Below are 23,347 nucleotides of genomic sequence, written 5' to 3'. Positions count from 1 at the left end.
TCTGGCAGAGGTCTTTCCCACCACCTTATGCCCTAACATACTTGGATGGCAGTTAAAAGTTCTGCATTTTCTAACAACAAAAACCAGTGACTGTGAGGTCAAGTGATAATCTATTCAGTTAATGCTATCCAGTTTGACCTCGCTTTATTCTTTTGTTGATTTGCTTCTCGAAAACACAAAATCCACCTTTAAATTCTCCTAGGTAGCACTGAAAGCAGACAGAAGGCTTGCTGCGCACTATAACAGAGGAGATGACTAGAATGCCAATGCTGAAAGGCAATACTATACAGGGGAACCTATAACTGGTTTCTTACTTGCTTTTGAAAGCACAATGTCTCTCTGTTCATGAAGCAAAATATTATGTTCCAAGATTTTTCATGGCTTTTTAAAAGGTATTTTGTTTTAATAAGGTCAAAACAAGAGTGATAGATGCAATAAATCTGGAAATACAAAAGTACTTGTTAAAGTCTGTAAAAGGTGTTTTATTTATTGGAATTACTCCATCTTGCTAAAAGCCCATCTTGATCTTTCATAATATATATTACATTATTGCTTTATGTGGCATTTCCATTAAATAAAAAATTGGCTTGAATTACAGGTTATCCTTAGCAATTGTTAAAACACTTCCAGAGAGCACTTGCTAAAGGATAAAGCTAAAAGCTTGAGAATACACCACAAATAAGACCAGTTTAGCAGCAGATACTGGTGAAATTATATAATGACAAGAATTGGTGCCTGAAATCCAAGCCTCACACTTGTAAGCTTCCTGCTTCTCCATATACCATTCCCTTTGGTATCACATTTATCAGACTGGTGAGCAGAGATTATCTTACCTTTCTAATTTCTGTACAGCGCTTAGAAACTTTTAAGAATTTTTTTCATAAATTAATAAAAATATACACATTACTGTTTCTGATTGCAGCCATGGGCTGTATTCCAATTAAACAGTTGTCCAAGTGCAAGGAGTTTCACTTGCACAATAGGGCTTTTCCCCCTGTGGTGTACCACACCATCCACAAATCTACTCTGGAGGGTTGGAGTAACCGCCAGAACCGATTTAGGGGGTGCATAGGAGGTGAACAGGGGGAGAATGTTGCATTGTGCAAGGAAAAATCCTTAGCGATACACTGAATACAACCCCATGTGTTTATTATAACATCTTGTTTAACTGTAAAAGTTAAATCACTGTTTTTGTCCTAAGCATAGTATTAGTAGAGTTTGGGATACAGTCTTCAAATCACTCATTTGTGTTTGTTTAGTTCTGATGCTATTACTAGCAAGCATTGTAGCCATAGAAACTGAACCACATGATGCTCATATTATCTTCCATTGTCTATCCATGTCTTCAGTTAGATAGAGGAATGCCAAAGAAAAGGTAAGGCAGAAGTGCTGCAGATGCATGGTTCCCATGTCTGGGAATTAGGTGTATGACCTGTTCTGGGAAGGTTTGTACTCCCCCTGAAGGAACAGGTTCATAGTCTGGGAATAGTCCTGGATTCCACCCTGTCACTAGAATCTCAAGTGGCTTCTGTGTTAGGAGCGCTTATGCCCAGCTGAGGCTGATTCTATGGCCATTCCTGGACCAGGATAGCCTGGCCTCAGTTGTCCATATGCTGATGACTTCCTGTCTGGACCACTGTCATGCGTTGTATGTGGGCCTGCCCTAAAAGATAGTGCAGAGGTTGCAGCTAGTGCAGAATGTGCTGTACTGGTAAGTGGGGCGGCCTGATGGGACCAAAGCGCTGCACTAGTTGCCAGTGACCTATCAGCCGAAATCAAGGTGTTCCTAGCACATCAAGCCCTAGCATATCAAGCTCTAAATGGCTTGGGACCAAGTATCTAAAAGAGTGCCTTCCCCAGTATCAACCATCTTGGATCCTGTGCTCCGCAAGTGAAGCCTTGTTGGTGGCGCTGACCTGGGACAGGGTCTTTACAGTGATTGCTCCCTGTTTGTGGAATGCCCTCCCCAGTGAGGTGTGTCTGTCTCCATTACTATTATGTTTCAGGAGGAATTTGAAAACATTCCTGTTTACCCAGACATTTTATCTGAAGAGGACTGTTCCTGGCAACCTGAAAATCACTGATGAAAGACTGTTTTTAAGCTGTGTTTTAGAATATTTTAACTGTGTTTACTATATTTTAAGTGTATTTCAGAATGTTTTTAATTGTAATTGTGTTTTTGAAATGTTTTAAACTGTTTTAGGTATGTTTTTTCTTCTTTTTGTTAAATTGTTTGCCATCCTGCACTCCTTCAGGAGGAAGGGCGGGATATAAATTCAAATAATAATAATACAGCAGGGGCTGTGTAGTCTATTTTCTTAATTCTTTGAACTATTGAAAAAGGCCATTGAAGAGAGCTGAGATATTTTGATTTCTGATCCTAATCAGCTATGGATTCTGAGAAGCATAAGATTCCAATCCTAACTAGGCAACATTAACTGGATGCCGAAAGTTACTTCACATGTGATAGTTTTAACTGCTACATGTTTAAAGATGTAGCATGCACCATTTTGCTCTGTAATTTGCTCAGTTGAAAATGCTAAATGATCAAATACAGTCTGGCAAGTTACTGGATAAAAAGAAGTGTATAACCATTCATAGCATATCTCTGTGCCTGTTTGAATTGTCACTGGAATCTGTTACTGTAAGGCAAATTACATCAGCAGAAAACATGAACAAAATTATTTTCATGATACAGTTAGTGTACTTACTAAAGTGTATCCTTCTTATACAGCTTTTTCACATTTCTGTATTTTTATTTTATGTTTATTTCTATATATATTGGTATTGGGAGACATTTGTTATTATTATTATTTATGCATATAGCACCATCAGATTTCCAGGCACTGTGCATAAAATAATAAAAACAAGTCCCGGCCCCCAAAGGCATACAATCTAAATAAAATAAAGTGAGGACAACAAAAGAAGGAAGGGGAAACAAATAGAGGACAAAACTAGGAGTTCAAATACACATACTCTAGGTATCCAAATTATTGGGGGGTGGGGAACAAAACAAAACCTAAGCTGAATTCCAAAAGCTTTGGGAAAAAGGAAGGATTTGAACCTATCAAATTAAGAAACTATCCAGACCTCTAACACTTAGTTTACCACACTCATTCTGGGGCAAGTGGACAAAGATCAACAGAAATTTTGTACAAACATACTATAAGAACAAACCTTGGCTACAGGTGAAGAGAAAGCTTAACCAGGAGCCCAGGTTCAGACAAAATGCAAATGCAGGGCCAAAAGAAGTGGGAAAAGGGTCCATGGGGGGGGGGGTCAGAGCCAGCAGAGGGCCCAGGCTTTCTTTCTTTCTTTCTTTCTTTCAAGAACGTTTCTCAGTAGTCTAGAACAAAACTTAAGACAGCAAAATGTGACCCCCCATTTTCTGTAAAACGAGCTCCCCTGCTGCTCCAAGTCCCTGCCCCTTCAGGTTTCTAGCCAGTGTGTGATGTCAGAGGTGTGACTGAATCAACCAGAAATTAAAAGCTTTCTCTTTTTTTGGCTAGTGTCTATCTTTTTGCAATCTCTGTTTGGGCTCAGGTACTCCTTATGAGTTATTTTCTGCAGATTCGACTACACAGTGAATGTGGATGGGTGTTAAATAATCCTCCTTGCCTGATACACACACACACAACAAAAAGGCAAATGCAAAACTGAACACTTTGCAAAGAGGGTTAGGACCTAAATTCCAGGCACTTGTTAAGTACAATTAACGTGCAGTACAATTGTGTACATGTCTACTCAGAAGTAAGTCTCTTTGTGTTTAATAGGGCTCACTCCCAGGTAAGTGGGTACAGAGTCTGTGAGTTCAAATCCCCACTCGTGTCTCCTGGGTGTAAAGGGCCAGCTAAAGATCACCCCCACAGTGAGTGGCTCAGCGGTTATGTGCCCTGCCACCTGTGCAGCCGTGGCAAGCTGCATAGTCCCAAGGAGCCCAGTTGCCCCCCAGCTGGCAGTTGCAGACAAAGAAGGGGCTGGTTTGTGCAGCTGTGGAAAGCTGAGCAGGGAGGCAATGGTAAACCCCCTCTGAATACCGCTTACCATGAACACCCTATTCATAGGGTAGCCATAAGTCGGAATCGACTTGAAGGCAGTCCATGCATAGCATGGAGAAAGTGGATGTGGGAAAGTTTTTCTCCCTCTCTCATAACGTTAGAACTTGTGAACATTCAATGAAGCTGAATGTTGGAAGATTGAGGACAGACAAAATAAAGTACTTCCTCATGTAGCACGTAGTTAAAGTATGGAATTTGCTCCTACAGAAGCCAATGATGACCGTCAACTTAGACAGCTTTAAAAGCGAGACAAATTCATGAAGGATAAGGCTATCAATGGCTACTAGCCATGATGGTTATGCTCTGCCTCCACATCGGAAGCAGTAGGTTTCTGAATACCACTTGCTGGAAACTGCAGGAGGAGAGAGTTCTTTTGTGCTCAGGTCCTGCTTGTGGGCTTCACATAGGCATAGGGTTGCCAGGTTCAGGGCCTGAGACTGATCCTGTATCTTTAGGAGAAGAGAAAGTCAGCCAAGTGCAGGTGTTCTTGCAACCCTGTAATGGGAAAAAACACATGGTGGAATTCTCCCTTCCCCCTGCAGAACTTTTAAAGACACAGAAGACCTCTTGGAGGCCGGGCCTGTCAACCAAGAGCCTTCTGTATCTTTAAAAGTTGTGCAGGGGGAAGGAAGAATTCCACCTTGTGGGTTTTCCCATTACAGTGGTGCAAGAACACCTGCACAAGGCTGACTTTCTCTTCTCCTAAAGATACAGGATCAGTCTCAGGCCCTGAGCCTGGCAACCCTTGTAAAAAGCCACCTTGGCTCTGGATTTCATAGGCCCAAAAAGTGCTTTAAAGTGTCTCCTACTGATTAGGTGAGATTGCTGACCCAGACAGATGCATTCTGGAGAGGGCTCAGAAACAAACTCACATCTTTCCATGCCTCTTAGGGAGACCTAAGTCATATTTTAAATAGCATGTTCCATGCAATTATATTATCATTAAGTGTTAGTAAAGTGGCATCATGTATGAAGAAAGCAAAATTCATATTAGCAGCAAGTGTTCACTACTGTTTTTATGCTATCACCTTTGATTTTTATGCTGATGCATTTTATTTGCTTTTGCTTTTGATATTTTATGGATTTGGCACTGTAGTGTTTTTGTTGCTATCATTTTGATTTTTTAAGCTACTTCAAAAAAGGAGACTGAAATAAAATCATAACCACTCTGAGAAAAATATGGATAACAATTCAGTATTACCTAGCCTATCTATGAAGTCACAGCGGCCTAGGCCTGCAATATCCGTTCTTTTCAGAAAAAGAACCATGCTGGTCAGCTTGGATTCCTGTATTCTAGCTGGTGGTAGGAGCTTCACTTCTTTTTCTGTCAATTCTTCAGGGTAGAGGCAGAAACATTTGCCTGCCAGGAAATTCAACAATAAACTTCACATATTCACTTGTGATAAACATGCTTCTTCAAAGCTGACGATTTTTATTTTTTACCTGAGGACATGCCCAGAATTTGCTTACGCATCTCAGGTTGGCTTTTACTAATGGGCTGTATCACAACAGCATCTGCTCTGATTTGAGGATTGTATACCTTGTAATATAAAAAGAAATATGACTGTGGTGAAACAAGAAAGATTGAGCAAGACAGCAATTGCAATGAGGTTTTGCTTAGAATGTTTTTTTCTCTGTGTTTTATAAAATGCTTGGCTGCAAATTCATTTCCTTTCCACAATATTTATTATTGTTTCACTTGTCTTGAAATGGAAAAATGAAAGCACTTTGATAAATTGACTGAAACACCGCTTGTTCTTGCCAGGATCATTATAGTGTTGCTGAGGTGAACACCGTCATCTGTTGGAGATTCTTCAGTAAAACACACAAGGCATGATCTAGTCCACTGAGGTTGCAGTGCCTGCACACAGAGTATTCCTACAGGCTCAACAGAGTTCTATTTCCTCACTCCTTTGTCTATGTGACTACATGGGCATGCATGCGCACGCACACACACAGAGGTAGCACTGTGGGAGACTGGGATGAATATGAGGTCTATGTATTCCTCCTGTATTCCCATCCAGCCACCTCCTGCTTGATGCACTTAACTCGTATTCAGAGCCTGAGTAAGTTGTTCCATATAGGGAGACAGCTGGATAGGAAAGACCGCACAGATCTCCCATTCACTCTAATAGCTCCTGGTGCTGCCTGTGCATTTGCATAGACAGAGAGAGGGGGGAAGGGTTCTGCTGTGCCACAGTGGACTGGATCTGGCTCAAAGTGGCCTTGTTCGCATGTAATGCTGAGCCAAAGCATGGCTTTGCGTAAACATGCTGGCTCCCAAGAGCATACCCTCTTTGCTCCTCCCAGGATTTTTTGCTCAGTGTGACAGCTAAGCCAAGTGTGTAGTCCAAATCTGAGATAGTGGCTAGAGTTTCTCCTCCTTAACCATGACCTGCAACCATAGGGCAAACTTTGGCTACGGACTGTGGTTAAGGACGAAAGACCTTAATCCTTGGCTTAGCTGCTGTGCCCCACTAAGCTAAAAAGCCTGGGGAAGAGCAAAGTGGAACCAGGCTCCTCTTTGGGAACTAGCACACTTGTGTGGTCACTGTAAGCCATACTCTGGCTTACCATGATGTGCAATCCAGGCCAATGTATGCCGTTTCTGTCTATGTATATATTTTTGTAAGCTCTGAAACTGTCACGCTGCAGTTCGCAATGCCATAGACAGGTGGTGCTCTGGTCTGTGGCACTGCAAATTGCAGCGTGATGACCTGGATAGCAGAGAGCAGGACACTGGTAGGCGGCAGCCTGGGGGAGCTGCAGAGTGACAGTCCAGGGCAGCTCCGAGATGCCTTGGCATTGCTACTACAAGGCACCAAACCATAAAGGTTGGCAACTCATTGGGGGGAGGGAAGCTTGGCAACCCATCTGTGTATGTGTGGGAAGCCTGCCAACCTGTGGGGGGAGGAACACCAGAGTGAGCGCCAAAGTGAGCACAAGCAGCAGCCTGCGCAAGCTGCAGAGCAACAAGTTGGGGCACCTCTGCTAGGCCTCAGCATTGCTACTGCGCCGCCTGCACAGGAGGCACCTTGGCAACCTGTCATGCGGGAGAAGAGGGGGAAGATTTGGTGCATGCCAAAAAGTGGAGGTACTGGGGGATATTGCAAGGGGTGGTGATGAGGGGAGAAGAGAGCCTGGGGGTGTTTGGGGAGTCCCTGGATGGTGGTGGTAATATGAGTTGGGGAGTCCCTGATGTATGTTTGTGTGTGTTTGGGAGTTCCTGGGGGTTGGTGGGTGTGTTTAGGAATCCCTGGGGATGGGGATAGTGTATGTGTGTGGGAGTCCCTGAGGGTGGGTGGGAGGTTTGGGAGTGCTTGGGGGGGAAGGGTATCCAAAGCATTCAGGGACAAAGCCCCTAGCACAGAAAACTATTGCAAAAGAAGGTTTTTGTTTTATTGAATGGACAGAAACGGAGCATTATCAGATAATGTTCTGCTCCATCTAAGTTGTGAGCCTCAGCAACTGCTAGTACACTAGCACAAATCCATATGGAGGTTTTAAAAGGGTTCAGGTGAGTGATACGCACTGAATGCACATTCAGCTCTGCTACACCAAAGCAGTCCCTCAATTCATGCCGGGACAGTTGGTGGATCAGCACTTGTCATGGAGTCAGCTCATCCGGTTTTTGTTTTTAGGAGCAGGGAAGGTACAGTTTAATCAAGGGATATTGACGAATTGTCCTATGATTGACAGTGCACCCTATACATGTCTACCCAGCCATAAATCCTACTGAGTTCAATGGGGCTTACTCCAATATAAGTGATTGCAGCCTATGTTACCCTTGCCTCTCCACCCTCCTCTCCCTCCCAGTATCAAAATGTTAAATGCAAACTCCTTAGGGTAGGTAGCTGTCTTTTGATAGTAAAGCACGATGATGGTGCTAACTACATAAATTAGTAACAACTTTCTGCAGAAAGCACAAGACACCATTTGGGTGTTCCTCCAAAAGTCTCAGCATTTTTAAAATTCATATTAATAGTATTTGTTCCCTTTAGTTCACACTAAATTGGACTGAAATCATTAGATGATACAAAGCAAACTACACAGAATATAGATGTGATGAGTAAATCTTCAATATGAATATTTTACTTTTAAAGCAGTCTTTTGCTTTTTGAAGATTCCTAATGAAACGGGCTTCAGTATAAGGGCTGCACATCTTGGGGCCGATGAAGGTGAACGCAAAACTATGGGTGAGTATGGCAGGACCTATTTGGGTCTCCTTTTCTGGTGCCTACCTGGGACTACAAAAAGCCACCTAGGAAGCTGTAATATATTACTTTGCAAGTCTCAGGCTTTGCATGCCTAGCATGAGGGGATAGACGTAAGTTAATACTTCATCTGCAAACTATCTGAAGGAATCCACAAGGTAAAATTGATCCTCCCCCCCGACTACATATTTATTAACAGCTGGATAGAGTGAAATAGCATCAAATCACTGGAACTAAAAATTAATGGTGTCAAGATGCATAGCAAGGATTTATGCTTTCCCTTTATAGAAGGCTATCGTTCCTTTTGGGAGGAAGGGTGGGATATAATATAATAAAAAGTTACCACATATTGCTGCTTCCACAATGAGCATTTAATGTGGAATTCCTATGCCTTGTTCACTCCTGTTTTATGTAGGCTCCACATGCCATTGTCATTCTTTGTTTTCCAGTATTTCTGCCATCTTTTTTTCTTACCACAGAAAGTTGGCTTTTTTTTTTGAGAAGCACAAAGTAATGCAATCTCCACAGGTGTAGATGTCCTTAGCACTATTCTTCCATCTTTAATAAGATGCATGGTTTGACATGCCAGATAGGTGAGCCTATTAACTCAACACACATTCACTAAAACCTTTGCATTGGACATCATTTATAACCCTGTTAATCTTTGAAATCAAATGTTTAATTAGTGCTTAAAAGCCTTTCCATCTATATTTTAAAAATTGCTTAAATGAAAGAGTACTATAGCACTATAATGATCATTTTAAAACGTAAGGGGGAAAAACTCTTTTGAAGCCCACCACTTTAGCCATGCATATTTTTCATAATTAAACATTTCAAATCTACACTTCAAATCCAAAATAACCACTAAACAGTTTTGGTAATTTACTTTTCATGGGTAGTAATAGGCAATCACACTTAAACAAAGAAATGCTTAGCACTAAACAATTGATTTTAATTCTTTTTGAGAATCTCTCGGAATCTGCTCCCCCACCCCCAATGACTCTTCAGGTAAACTGGACCTTCCTGACCCAGAGCAGCTATATCACACTTAGTTGTCTGGACAGAACATAATGGAATGAATACAGAGAAAATGTGCAATAATCAAAAAAATGAGGAAAGTCAATTACAATTCTACTTAGAGTTTACAGTGGAAAATAATGGGATAAACATATAGAAAATATGCACTATCCCTGATAGTGTGGAAAGTCAATTCTAATTCTATTTGTAGCTTACAGTGGAAAAGCTATGATTTATCAGTGTTTGGAGCCACCTATCTGGAAGCAGGAGTGGTCTAGGGTTAGGAGCTCTGATGTGCAGTGAGCTCCCATGCCTGGAATAGCTCCCCATTCATTTCAATGAATGGATAATGGAATCTGCACACACATTCCTTAGTTCTATTTATGTCTGTTTTTTCAAACACAGCAGAGCCACATGGAATTCTAGATTGGCTGGATGGCTTTTTTAGTATCTGACATCCCCCTCCCCCATTTTTGTCTGGATTTAAGTTTCTGTGAAATTAAATCAAGCAGCCTGAAAAATGAGGTAAATACAATTTGGCTTCTGCATTAAAAATCTGTAGATAGAATCCAGTGTTGCATGAGCATATTTCCAATGCTTCAAATATGATTTTGAGGAAATGCGGGAGGCTACTGCCGGGGGCAGAAGAGGAAGGTGAAGTCCCACTGCATAAGCAGAGTTATATCCAAGACAGTGTTGGACACAACCTATATATTTGAAATTTGGGGGGGGGGAGGAAGAGAAAATTATGACAGCGTTTTAAACAAATACAAATCAAGATTCCCACCATTATAGAAGTATGAAATATAAGGAGTGGTATTCAATGCTAGTCCTACTCAGAGCAGACCCACTAAAGCTAATAAAAATGACTAACATAAGTTCATTAATTTTAGTCAGTGTACTCTGAGTAGGACTTAGTTGAATACCACCCGAGGACACATGAAACCTCAAATCTGAGACATTAGTAATATATTGATTCCTGTTATTTTACTTACCTTTATTTTCTCTATCCCAACATCTATAACGAAGGCCACAGTTTTAATCCAAACCAAAGAGCCCCCAAAGCTTGTAGTTAGCAACACATTCCTCCTGTAATTTTTGCAAGTCTTTTCTTCACTTGGCTTGAGGATACTCTCTTTTTCACTGGGATAGAGAGGAACAGGGTCAAATTCACCAAGATCAGGATTTAAATTAGGCCCCTCTTGTTGAATAATCTGGTAGGCTTTCCCAATTTCCTAGAAGCAGTGAAGACATATTTCATGAGCATTAAACAGGCTCACTGTGACAATTCTGAATCTATCATCTCTTTTTAATTGTTTTTATTTCTCTGTTAAGTTCTAATGGCAAAAATATAAAGTGATTAAATCAAGGAAACAGTAACAAGCATTCACAGAAACGTCATATACTGTAATGTGGTAATTCTGTTTCTTGAGGAATTTATTTTAGGGGCTTCTCTCTCTTCCTCTTATTTAAAGTGTCATATTGTGAAAAAATTTCTATCATTTGACATTGACAGTCTATCACAGCTATACCAATCTCTCGGACAGAAACTCTAATATCCATAACACAACATTAGCATGCTATTGGAATAGTAATACTAAAAAATTAGAAGACAACTCCTTGATTTTCCATATTAGTGTGTTCTCTGTCCAGCAATAGTACAAATTAATTTGGAATAATCTGTGTCTTGTTAACTTGTTAAAGTGCTATAAACCACATACGAGACTAATTTTCTTTATCGCTTTTATAATAATTGAACATATAGGGGGATTGTGAATTTACTTTATAGCATTCTTCCCACTGTAAAATGAACTCTCTGGAGGTAATAAAAATCAATAAAATGCTAAAGGAACCATTAACTGAAAATTAAATTTGATAATTTAAAGGCACAAAGTACAAGAATTCTACAGATTATCATAATCTCCAAAGTATTTGTTCAATTATGCCATTTTTCTTCTTTTGTTCTATCAAAATGATTGCTTTGAAGATATATGCAAAGGAGTATAATGCAATGTAAAAGGGATTTTCTCTCTCTCTCCAGAAGCCTAAAGAATTGCATCTGCATACTTGCTCAGTTTTTTTAAATGCCTTCTCAGGTGAAAGTAAAACATATAGAACTAGAACACCGTGCCTACAGGATTATTCATGTTTATTTCTTAGCAGCAGTTTTTAAATTATAGGTAGAAAGATCCTGAAAAATCTGAAAAAAATTATCTTAGGATGTGTTATCTAGGAAAAGGCTGGTGTCTCTTGGATGTTATGGTGACAGTTTTTGAAGTGGCATAGTAAATAGCATCTCTGACCCAGGAATGAGTCACAGTGAATCTTGGACTTGTGCAGTCTCCCTTTTCCTGCAATGCTTTGGAAGCTTTTACATTCGGTTTCCCTTTATCTTGTCTTACCTTGATGTCTGAACAGGGGATTGTGATTTAAACTTGAGGTCACCAACCTGGCATCCACAAAAGCTTCCATTGGTGCTCCCAGCTAGAGGCCCCAGACTCTGAGCTTTCATTTTAAAACAAAAATTAAGTCTCTAGCTCTCCTAGAAAAGAATGTTATGAAGCAAACTGTGCAAGTACTCTTCTAAGGGATTTATATGAAATGAGCCACGCTGGCTGCTCCCCCTCTCATTGTTTTTAGCTAATGAGTGAAATCAGAGCTGTGATTGATAAGTGAATTGTTTGGACACCAGGCAATAGGAATCCCTGGGGTCCTAAAGGGTTGCTGTTTTCCACTCTCCTTCAGTGCTTTTTCTGCTTCTGTTTTATTGTTTAGTAGTTCTTGGAATCTCTGTAGTTTGCCCTCCCTTTTTTCTAGAAACCAGGATGCATCTTTCCTGTGGTGGATTCATCTGAGATCAGGTGCTCTCTAGATATTATTTTCTGCAAATACTACTATTCCATAGGTGCAGGTGAATGTTAGGGAATCTCTTCCCCAAATAGCAAATAAAAAATGTGAAAACTTGGCAAAGAGGATCAGGCATGTCTCCTGCTGTGCAGATGCTGATGTCCAAGCACTCATTTAGAATTCACTGAATAGTTAATTTACAGTACAATGGTATACATGTCTACTTCAGAAATAAGTCTTTTTGTGTTTAATGGGGCTTATTCCCAGGTAAATGGGTATAGAATGGCATCCTCAGTTTTGGTTTAGGATTGGCATTGGAGAAAACAGGGTTCTTGTGCTTTAATAGCTATACCTCCACAATCAGGAGCAGTAGACATTAGGTTAACAATGGTAAACATTACGTTGTGTGGGGGCAGGAGGGGGAAGCAGCAATAACTGTACTCTAGTTTTGTGTACAATGACTGTACTCTAGCCATGCTCCCCATGACAGCCATGTTGTGTTATGTCATGCCTCCATGGGAGCCATTTTGTGACTGGCACCCACAGCATTATCTTGAAATTCAAAATGTACCCGCTGGTTCAAAATAGTTGGTGACCTTATACAAACCTGCTTCATAAACATGGTTTGAAGATGGTTTGTTATGAAACTGACCAGAGATGATAATTAAACCACTATCACTAGTTTGAACAGTATCACAAGCTGAAATTAAGGAAAATGGAAAATAAAAGCTTCTGAAGTTCTCCTCGTGGTGTAGGAAAAGAGGGAAGTGCACAAGGCCAAGGTTCAATGCAGCTTGTTTCTCCTTGTGCATGTTGGCCCACCAGGCGTTTACCACTATGCCACATCCACTCTATATGTTAGAATTGCTTTTAATATGTTTTCTTTAATAATATGTTTTTAACCCTTTTTTGTTTTTAAAGATGTTTTTAAAGCTTTTAAAAATGTTTTTAATGTTGTTTTGTTTTAATGCATTGTAAGGTCTTTTTATGATGTTTTAAAGTGTTTTTAGCATTTCTGTTTGCCGCCCTGGGCTCCTGCTGGGAGGAAGGGTGGGATATAAATCAAATAATAAATAAATAAATATATACCACCTCACCAGAGCCACTGATCACACTATGCTGTTCCATTAACATGCTATGTTGGTCCATGTTTTCACTTTTTAAAAGAAAAAATGCTTTGTGCAGGAGGAGGGGAGGAGGGAAAATAAAGCATAGAGATTCTGTGTTGGCATTGGCACTGGTTGGAAGACCAATCCAATTGAAGAAAAAAGGTTAGTGACTGAACAAACAAATGAACGAAGAAAAGCGTTTGCCTCTGTGACCAGGAACTCTTTGTTTATGCCGTTTCTTGGCAGTAGGATAGATACGTACATGACTTCTTGTGGGGAGGCATACTGAACAGAAGGAAAGTGCACGATACCTTTGGGGGTGTAAGAGAAGTGTATTGAATTGAAGGAAATCTTAATAGCAAAGGTAACACTCATATGTCTTACTGCAATATTTTTGCTACTGGCCACTCACCACTAGAATGAGTCCCCCTAAGAGCTTTCCCACATTAGAATGCAGTCTTTGGGCTGAAAAAGGTTGCCTACCTATTCACTAAACCATGGTTTAGTGTGATATGCACACAACCCATTTCACCAAAAACATATGGTGCTGTTTCATATGGTGATTGAAACATGCAAAACTGAAATTTTCAATACAATTTGGTCCTCTACATGTAACGTTTTCAAGTTCATGCAGGCAATAGCTATCAATGGGGAAACTGCATAGTATAAGCTTATTATGATGGGAACTCAGCTATGGAAGCCCTTTTCAGTGCCAGTTCTCGTGAAGTCAGTTTTGGAATGTGTTTCCAGCTTGGAAATTAAAGGAGGCCACCCAAAAATAAAGTAGCAGCTTAATGTAAGAAAGTAAGAAGAGCTCTGCTGGACCAGACCAAAGGCCGATCTAGCCCAGCATTCTGTTCTCACAATGGCCAACCAGAAGCCCACAAGCAGCACCTGAATACAATATCGCTCCCCCCACTTGTGATTTCCAGCAACTGCTATACAGAGGCATACTTCCTCTGACAGTGAAGGTATAACATAGTCATCATGGCTAGTAGGCATATCCTCCAGAATTTCTCCAATCCTCTATACAGGCATACCCCGCATTAACGTACGCAATGGGTCCAGAGCGAGTACGTAAACTGAAAATGTACTTAAAGTGAAGCACTACCTTTTATAACTAAAATAATAATGCATTTATAACTAAAACAAACACAGTAGGCCTTAAGAAAAAGGGTAAGCTTACATTTAATGTCGGATGAACGAAAATTTATTGTAGGAAGGATGAAGGCGAGGGCATAATCACAAAACCAGTGCGTAAACTAGAAGTTAGGTATTTACTTAGACAATAACACAGAGATGCGATGCCAAACGTGTTTGAAGACAAACTGACGGCAGCGAAAACAGTACTGTGTACGTCAGTTGCCCCCCCCCAGCATTGTTTCTGCCTCTCAGGCCTGATTACGTGAGCCACGTGCACGCAATACAGCAGGGCCCCACCAGAGCAGATGGCTCCAAGCCTATCACAAGGCCACTATGCGAGGAAAGAGATGGGCGCACAGCGCACCACAACAGGAGAGGGCCCGGCTCGATCAACACCGGAACAAAGGAAAGGCCACCTGATGATTGCAGCCCTCCCAGCGAACCAGCTGATTGGCGGGAGGTAAACCGTGGCTTTTATTTTATTTTTAGCAAAGCGCTCAACTAGTGCAAGAACGCAGATCACCAAGCGCGGCCCCCCCAAGCCACCGTGGCATCATGCCGTTAAGTGTCCGTTCCTGCGAAGCAAGCGTACGTAAATAGGGGAATGGTGATAAAAGGGGAATGTCTGTACTCGCGAGTGTCCGTAAAGTGAAGGTCTGTATAGCGGGGTATGCCTGTAAAGCCATCCAAGCTGATGGCCACCAGTAAAACTTGTGGGAGCAAATTTCATAGTTTTAACTATATGCTATGTGAAGAAGTACTTTCTTTTGTGTGTCCTGAAGTTTCCAGCATTCAGCTTCATCAGATGGTTCCGAGCTCTAGTATTATGAAAGAGGGAGAAAAACTTTTCTCTATCCACTTTCTCTACACTATGCATAATTTTATACATCTCTATCATATCCTCCTTTACTCATTCCCCCCCGCAAACGAAAAGGTCCCTAATGTTGTAACCTTTCCTCATAAAGGCATTGCTCTAGCCCCTTGATCATTTTGGTTATCCTTTTCTGAATCTTTTCCAGCTCTACAATATTCTTTTTGAGATGACCAGAACTGTATACAGTATTCCATGTGCAGTCACATCACAGATTTGTAAAATGGTATTATAATTGCCCAAACAATATGAGCATTTCCACTGATTGAAGGCATGTCTGAAATGCAAACAGCTTGGTTCAGAGCAACTGTCTCTGCACAGTACATGTGGAGGATTATCTCAGAGATGGGATGCAACCACAGTACAAACATTGGGCTTTATTATTATTATTCTGACTCCTAATACAGGGAACTTGTGCAAGACCTCTTTCTCATTTGTGTGCGCGTTTTAGTCAAGAAAATATTGCAGTATAGCAATGAATATCTGTAACTATATGGATATACAGTTATGCTAATATTTTCTATACTACATTAAATGAGCTACTTACTTGTTCACAGGCTAGAAAGATCAAAATATCACCTCTCTCTTTGGAGTTATGAATCTCAAAGAGCAGCCTTAAAGCAGGCAAGAAATTACCTTTCTGAATGCTACAGGTATATATAACCTCCGCCTGGTATTTGCTTTTCACTCTTATGAGAGACATGCTACCAAAATATGCTTGTAGTTTGCCGGACATTGGAGGAGATGTAACTACACTTAGCTTCAGCTCTGGTCATAAAATCAAGACATCTTTAAGAAGTCCAAGCAATATATCTGTTGGAAGAATTCTTTCATGCACATCATCTAAAATGATGATTCCATAATTGCTCAGAAGAGGACTGGACATCATTTCTCTTTGTAGCATGTCATCTGTACTGTATCTGTAACCATACAAAGAAACATCATTATGCAAAGTAAACTTTGGTGATGACATAGGCTAAACAGGCAACATAAAGTCTTCAAGCTATGTGCGATCTGTCTAGGCTTTTCATTCAGAACAAATGACCTAGGAGATAATTTCCACATAGCAACATAATTGTGCTGAACAGGTGGGTTGGGGGAATCATGGCAGATTAGAACAGCCTGTCAGGCTAGTGTTGTCGGACCTGTCACAATATAGTGTGAGACAGACAGAGCAATCCTATGCACATTTCCTCGGACTGAAGTCCCACTGTGCTCAATACAGATTGCTCCCAGGTAACTAAACATAGGATTGCAGCCTAAATTCCACTAAATGCAAAATTTCTTCACATGTTAGATTGTGAGCGCAGAATTTATTTATGTTCATAAAAATAGCAAGTCACTATTCTACCTTTTCTTAAAAGGAAGTAAAGTCCTATAGATACAAGCTTGAAGAAATATTTCCATTTGTTTAATTCTATGCCAGGTTATATGTGAAAATAATTTTAAAATAAAGCATGAAAACACAACAAAATGTAACTTCAAAATCACCAAAAAAAGGGGGCAAGGAATATTATCTTAAAGGTGATGTCCTCTTAAAGCTTTACAGAAATATCTGTTGCTAGAGAAGGCTATTATCATTACTCTACTACATAATTTATTTTAATAAACCTTAAAGTCTTAAAAAACTGTACAGATAATGGTAGACTTTATTGCAGGTTATACAGAAACATAATTATCTATGCTTCAGAATATAGGGATTGATATGTTACGCTGCAATTAATTTCAAGCCAATTCACTTTCTTTAGTCACTATTCACATATAATCCCCATCAATGCATTACTGCATTCTTTTTTATTAGGACTATTGATTTCATGTCATCCTGAAAAACCATAATTTATATTTAAATTTCCTTCCTACTTCCTACGACTCTCAAATGAGTGCACTGCATTTTTTTCTGAGTCAGTACTGCTCATTAAAGTGGATGTTGTAATATACTCAGCAGAATTATATACAGTAGGGCCCCGCTTATACGACGGGTTAGGGACCAGGCTCCCGCCGTATAGCGGAACCCATTGACTATAATGGGTCGCGTCACGTGAAAATGATGCAAAATGCCGCAAAAGCGGCTTTAAAACAGGGAATTTCCCCTAATTGAAAGCCGCCGCATCAGCGAAATGCTGGAAAACGGAACGCCGTAAAGCGGGGCCCTACTGTATGTATATTTATGCTACTCCCTCTGGCCACATCCTCACATCATGCTAACCATATTTAGCATTATATGAATAAGACTAAGTGAGCCATGGACTCATGCACTTTCCCTCTCCCTTCTCCTCCTCCCCACAACCAGGAAGAGGAATTTGAGAGCTTTTGCTTCCATTTTTGCTTAATTACAGTTAAGCAAACCATGGTTTAAATTGGCTTCTTTCAAACAAACCATAGTTAATGCTAACTACAGTTTAGTTGATCTGGAAAACTTGACAAGTTGCAAATAAGCAAAATGAATGCTTCAAAACTCCTCCTCTTGGTTGTATGTAAGGAGGAAAGGGGCAAGCATGCAAATCCAAGTCTTTCCCAGGCTTGCTCATGTCACACTAAATTATCTAAAATAAACTTCTCTCAGATATACCAGATATTAACCTTATTCAAACATATTTGGCAGTAGGAGAGGGATTCTTATTACACTTAGCAATCCTTCATTATGAGAACAAGAAGTAAAATGCACATTTTTATGATGGGTAGGATATATTTACTTATTTATTTGATTTATATTCTGCCCTTCCTCCCAGCAGGAGCCCAGGGCGGCAATATATGTGGAAGGAGGACACACATATGCATATGTGTATGTATGCATGTGGTCAGTGTTCATATTTTACGTTCACAACATGTTCCTAAATGTAGTTTATTTTTCCACATTTCCACGTATATGTGAATTGTTGGCTAAGTAAAGGGAAATACTTATGAGATACCACTAGCTTGTATATTTATGAGGTGTTCCCTACTCCTGGTAACCTCAGCATCTGGTTCAATGCAACCCAATCAGTTTATCCCATAGAGCTATTGAAGATCAAGATATCATCTACCTTTAAAATGTTGCCATTTAATCTTCTCTTATCAGGTTGCTTCTTGGCTACACTAGAGTGTGATGCTAGAGCACGACTGAAATTAACTTTTGCATGTAGGTTAATAGATAATACCCATACATATTAGAGGGATGAAATACAAATGCACAAACCTCAGGATTGTTTCACTATTGCAACAACTCTCACATGGGACCACATAACCCACTTCATGACCAATATTGACATCCATCTCATCAGCTACTTGCAATGCCAACCATACTGCTGTGTGTTTATGCGTTTGTGTGCATACAATTGTTCCATGTTGAAAATGGGTAGAAAGAGAATATTCAGCACACCATTGAGGCACCTTTAATATTAAAAAAGAGAGAGGAATTTATCTATGAAGCGAACACTCATTCGATTACAAAAGCTGTCTCAAGTTAACATCTGTTGCTTGCTTGCTTGCTAGCTGTCTGCCAGAAGCAACTGAACAGTTCAATAGATGGAAATTATTTGCCTGGATAAATGTCAAGACCCTGAGTCAGTTCAGTGGTCAATCATAAAGTGGAAGACAGTTCTGGGAATTTCTTTTTCAGAACTAGATTAGATGGAGTACATTAGAGAAGTGACAGGAATGGCCTTGGGGGAGAAAAGGACATCAACCCTATCATTCTGGAGCATTTGGGTTGCTTGCGTGATTTAACGGTGCGAGGGGCATTTCTGATTAGGGTCATGTGGGGGGGCAGTTCCTCTGTCTATGCTTCCTACTGGGCCTACAGCCCTGGCTCTGCTCAGTCATTTTAGCACAAAATGACCATCTGCCAGGAAGAAGTCAACAGCTGACATTGTTTATTTGAAGCAGAAGGATTATTTGTATTTATTGCTGTCATACTGGTACTTGTAGAGGCATTCCATGGAGGTTCTACAGCTGTGGGCAGTGAAAGGGTTTGGGAATAATCCACATAGCCATAATACAGGGGGAACGAAACCTATTATTTCCTTTTGAAGGAGCACTTAATACAGTGTTAGTTTATGCACCATCATGCAGTGACTATCTCTTGCCTTAAATGATTGTATAAACCCCTCCATCATTGCCCTATCTCTATTTCTACCTTATCTCACCTTGACATATTTCCTTCAGAATTACTTGCTTTTACTGATCCATCATGTTCTTTTACCTGGCAGAGTATTTTTTGTGTCACAAACACAAGCCTGGCTTCTGCTAGTCCAGCACTGAGAACAGACAAATCCATTGCTTAAAATCTTTTATAAGATCAGCATCCCATTATCATTACAATTGAAAGGTCATTGACGAAAACACTCTACTAACAAAGCAAAGCATTACTTAAGCTTTCTTCCATTGCTAAATTACTGAATGCTCTAAAATAAAAATAGCCAAAGTAGCCACCAGCTGGTTTAACCTAAGACATATTTTTAAACAATGCCAATTAAAAATGGTTTAGAGTCATTAATGATTCATAAAATCTTTCCAGTCTTTTTTCTAATAAATGTGCTTGTTTTCTTATTTGTTAGGAGATTCACACATTAAAGGTAGCACTTCTGTTGTTAGGATATTGCACTTTTCCACATTCAAACCATATCATCTTTTTGTTAGGGAAAGGTGATTCTTAATTACTGCAGATTTGGAGTACTAGTTGCAGTGCTATTACTATAAATATAATTTCTGTGTGGAATAGGGTAGCATTAAAGTAGCAGGAACCTACTATTGAGTATCTATAACATGAGTCATCGATTACACAATATTCCCCAATTCCACCTTAGTTGCTTTTATTTATTCATCCATTAATTCTGTTTATCACCTAATAACAATTGTTCTCTTGTAGACATACAAAAATGATAAAACGTTGTAAATCCACTAGATCCACATAAATAAAATCCTATGTAGCTGCACAAACTGTAAAAACAATGTTTTTAAAATAAGAAAAAGTTTGAAAATGATGAGTAGCAATTAATAGAAAGCCTTAAAATGTCCCAATTATTCAATTTCATGCCAGTTTTTCAACATTAATTACTGCATGGGTGCCTGTGACGCCCTTCCCTGGCTCTCCCTGTCAGGTTCCTACCTGCGCGTGGCTACTGCCTGTCACTAGGCACCACCAGGGACTCCACCAGTCCGGACTGTCCTTTTTTATTGTTTCTCTCCCCGCTCTAGCACAGATCTCAACAGATCCCCCTGCTAGGCAACTACCAGTCACGTCCTAATACTAGTATTCCCAGAGACTCTGAATACTGGTATTGTTATTCTCTTCACCGCTGCCACCATTTGTTAGTTTCCCTTCAGCCTTGGTCATTACCTTACCCTCCCTTCTGGTCTGTGAAACCCCAGCCAAGGATCAGGCCTTTGGTAAACCAAATTAAGTATTTATTAAAGATAACAAAGCTAACAAGATTAACAAGATTTCTTCTTAAGGCACATAAGCATATGGTTTTACTCAATACTAATCCGAACTCCACCCCTCTCCTTCTCCACTCTCTCCTGGCAAACAACTCTCTAAACCCCACCAAACAACCCACTCTTTCTCTTCTCCCCCCAGATTCCACTCTCACTCTTCCTTTTATACGTTCAGCCATTTTAAACACTCAGCCAATCATCTAGCATTCTACTGCCCATTCACTCCCCCTCCTCTTTCACTCCACTTACCATGTATCTTCTAAACAACCAACACTTAGCATATATACATTAATATAGGAACATCACAGTGCCCTCCAGCTTCACAGCTCCAGTGTAAAAACAAACTGGGTTCCATGTTGCAGGTTAGGATAAAAAGCAATGCGAGGCAGCTCCTCATTCAGTCATCGCTTTTCAAAGACAAAGAAGTTGCTCAAGCTCAGCAGCCACTATCAGGGCAGCTCATTTCCAATCTCTTGCAAGCAGCCTTTCTCAACCTTTGGTTCCTCAGATGTTGTTGGACTACAACTCCCATCAGCCCCAGCCAGCATGGGCATGTTAAAGAATTATGGGAATTACAGTCCACCACCAACTGGGGACACAAAGGTCAGGAAAGACTGCAAAAGCATACAACCCTACACATGGAGGATGGGGAGAGAAAGAGGCTTTTCTCCTCCACTCTGTGCAGCAGTGCTCCTCCCCTCCATTTATGCAGATTAGGACAGTAGTCTTCAACATTATCAAATTACCTGCAACATGGGACCCAATTTCAATTATGTATTGTATATTTTCTCTGCGTGTAGAAGCTGTGTAGAAGAAGGAATTTAGTCAGGTGCATCTTGCTTTACAAGATCTGAAGAGGATGGTTCATGACAGATCTACTGGAGGTCGCTGATTTATAGGGCTGCCATAACTCAAAATCAACTTGAAGGCACTTAACAACATCTTGTTTTGTATGTGTATTTGACAAAAGCTGAACTTCCTAAAGTCACCTATGCTACACAACTAGTAGTACCTCAGGATCCCATATTCCCTTGCATCTGAAAATTCTCCCTCTTACCTTTTGCTGTTGTTGTTTAGGTTTTTTAAACAAAATATCAAAAAGACTGCTGGTATGATCTACCTAAAGTCAGGGCATATATCCCACTTTTAGGTCCTGATCCACCAAATGAGATCAATAATCTTTCAGACTGAATATTATGTCATTATCAGCTAGCCAGGACTTTTTGATTGATCATCTAAAAAAACGCAAATAGCACAAGTTCTTCAAATTTTTCACATTCACTCTGTCTGATTCTATGAGCTGCTACAGAGGACAAGAGCAGCTCAGAAGATTGGGTGTAACTTTGCCATCACCTGTTCAAGAACCAAACTATTTAATTACATAGCAGGCAGCTATGTATCTTGTTTTTCCTTAAATAATTACCGGAGAAGGGGGGTCTCTCTCACTGTGAAGGCAGTATGCAGGAAGGGGAGGCTTATATGAGATTAGAATAGAGATCTGTCTCCTTCCTCAGGGTTAGGAGCCGTAGAAAAAAGTCCCAACTGTTGAGAACTTTTGGGGTGCCTTCACTCTTTATCAGCAGTGGCCTTGCTATCCTTGTATTAGGATTTGACTGCAGACCTGGGTTCAAAGCCCTGATCAGCTGCATAGCTCATTATGTGATATATGCAGGGTGAATCAACAACTCTCCACCAAATTCATCTCACAGAATTGTTGCAAGGATAAAGTGCACAACTACCCCCTCATCACCTTGGAAGAACAGTAGGATAAAAATGTAATAAATAAAATATATAACAAAAGTAGCTCCCCCCAGCCCAACAAAGATCAAAGGAGGATGTGTGTTTGCAATTCTCACAGGAAACAGAGCTCCCTATGAACTCTATTTCCTGCTTGTTTTAGCATCACCTCTCAGTACCCACAGAGATTCTCTGTGTACTCTATGTAGCTTCTTGTGGAACAGAATGGAAACAGAGGTTAGTCTTCAGGTTCAAACCATGGAAGAGAGGGAGGAATAATAAGGGGAGGGTGAAAGTGCCAAGTGTTTTTTTTTTTTTTTTCAATAATTTTTATTCAGATTTTCATAAAACATACAAGACAAAATCATAAAACATTCAAAGACAAAAAACAAAATCAAAAATAGTTAAACAAAAAGAAAAAAAGAAAAAAAAAAACAAAAATAAAAAATAAAGAGTAAAATATTGACTTCCCATTTGTCAAAGATCAAATCAGTTATAAGTCTATAATATATAACAATCCTGTCTCTTAAGTCATATTATAAAATCACTTTCCTCCAGTAGTTATCTTACTTAATCATCAAATCTCATAAACATTACTTTATTCTTTCCACAAAAAGTCAAAGAGAGGTTTCAATTCTTTAAGAAATATATCTATCAATTTTTTTTTTCCAGATAAGCATATCGATTAATCCATCTCATTACTAATTATGATAATCTTATTGTCATAACCATAGTCAAAATAAACATTTCAATTAATCCATCACATCAGAATCTGTTAGGTTCAATAATTTCAGTAGCCATTGTTCTATTATCTCTATTAGTTCCATTTTCCATCTTCCATCTTCAGTAGTCTTGTTAAGTCCAGTAATTTCAATATCCAATCTTCCATTATCAGTATTCCATAATAATCTTGCTGTCAAAGCCATAGTCATATAG

The 23,347-nt window shown here is 39.9% G+C and overlaps 1 protein-coding gene across 1 annotated transcript in view; it reads right to left on the bottom strand.

Moving 5' to 3' along the window:
• DHX32 (DEAH-box helicase 32 (putative)) overlaps positions 1 to 23,347 on the bottom strand; it is a 57,961-nt gene that overhangs the window by 29,777 nt on the left and 4,837 nt on the right. Inside the window, 5 exon segments of the mRNA XM_061637696.1 lie at positions 5,260 to 5,418; positions 5,502 to 5,598; positions 10,285 to 10,524; positions 15,807 to 16,179; positions 18,435 to 18,628. Of these exon segments, the coding sequence (XP_061493680.1) occupies positions 5,260 to 5,418; positions 5,502 to 5,598; positions 10,285 to 10,524; positions 15,807 to 16,179; positions 18,435 to 18,628 (1,063 nt within the window).

This window comes from Rhineura floridana, chromosome 7, assembly GCF_030035675.1.
Source record: "Rhineura floridana isolate rRhiFlo1 chromosome 7, rRhiFlo1.hap2, whole genome shotgun sequence".
NCBI lineage: Eukaryota > Metazoa > Chordata > Lepidosauria > Squamata > Rhineuridae > Rhineura > Rhineura floridana.
The sequence above is the reverse complement of the archived record's forward strand: the minus strand, read 5'-3'. Positions and strand labels throughout refer to the sequence as shown.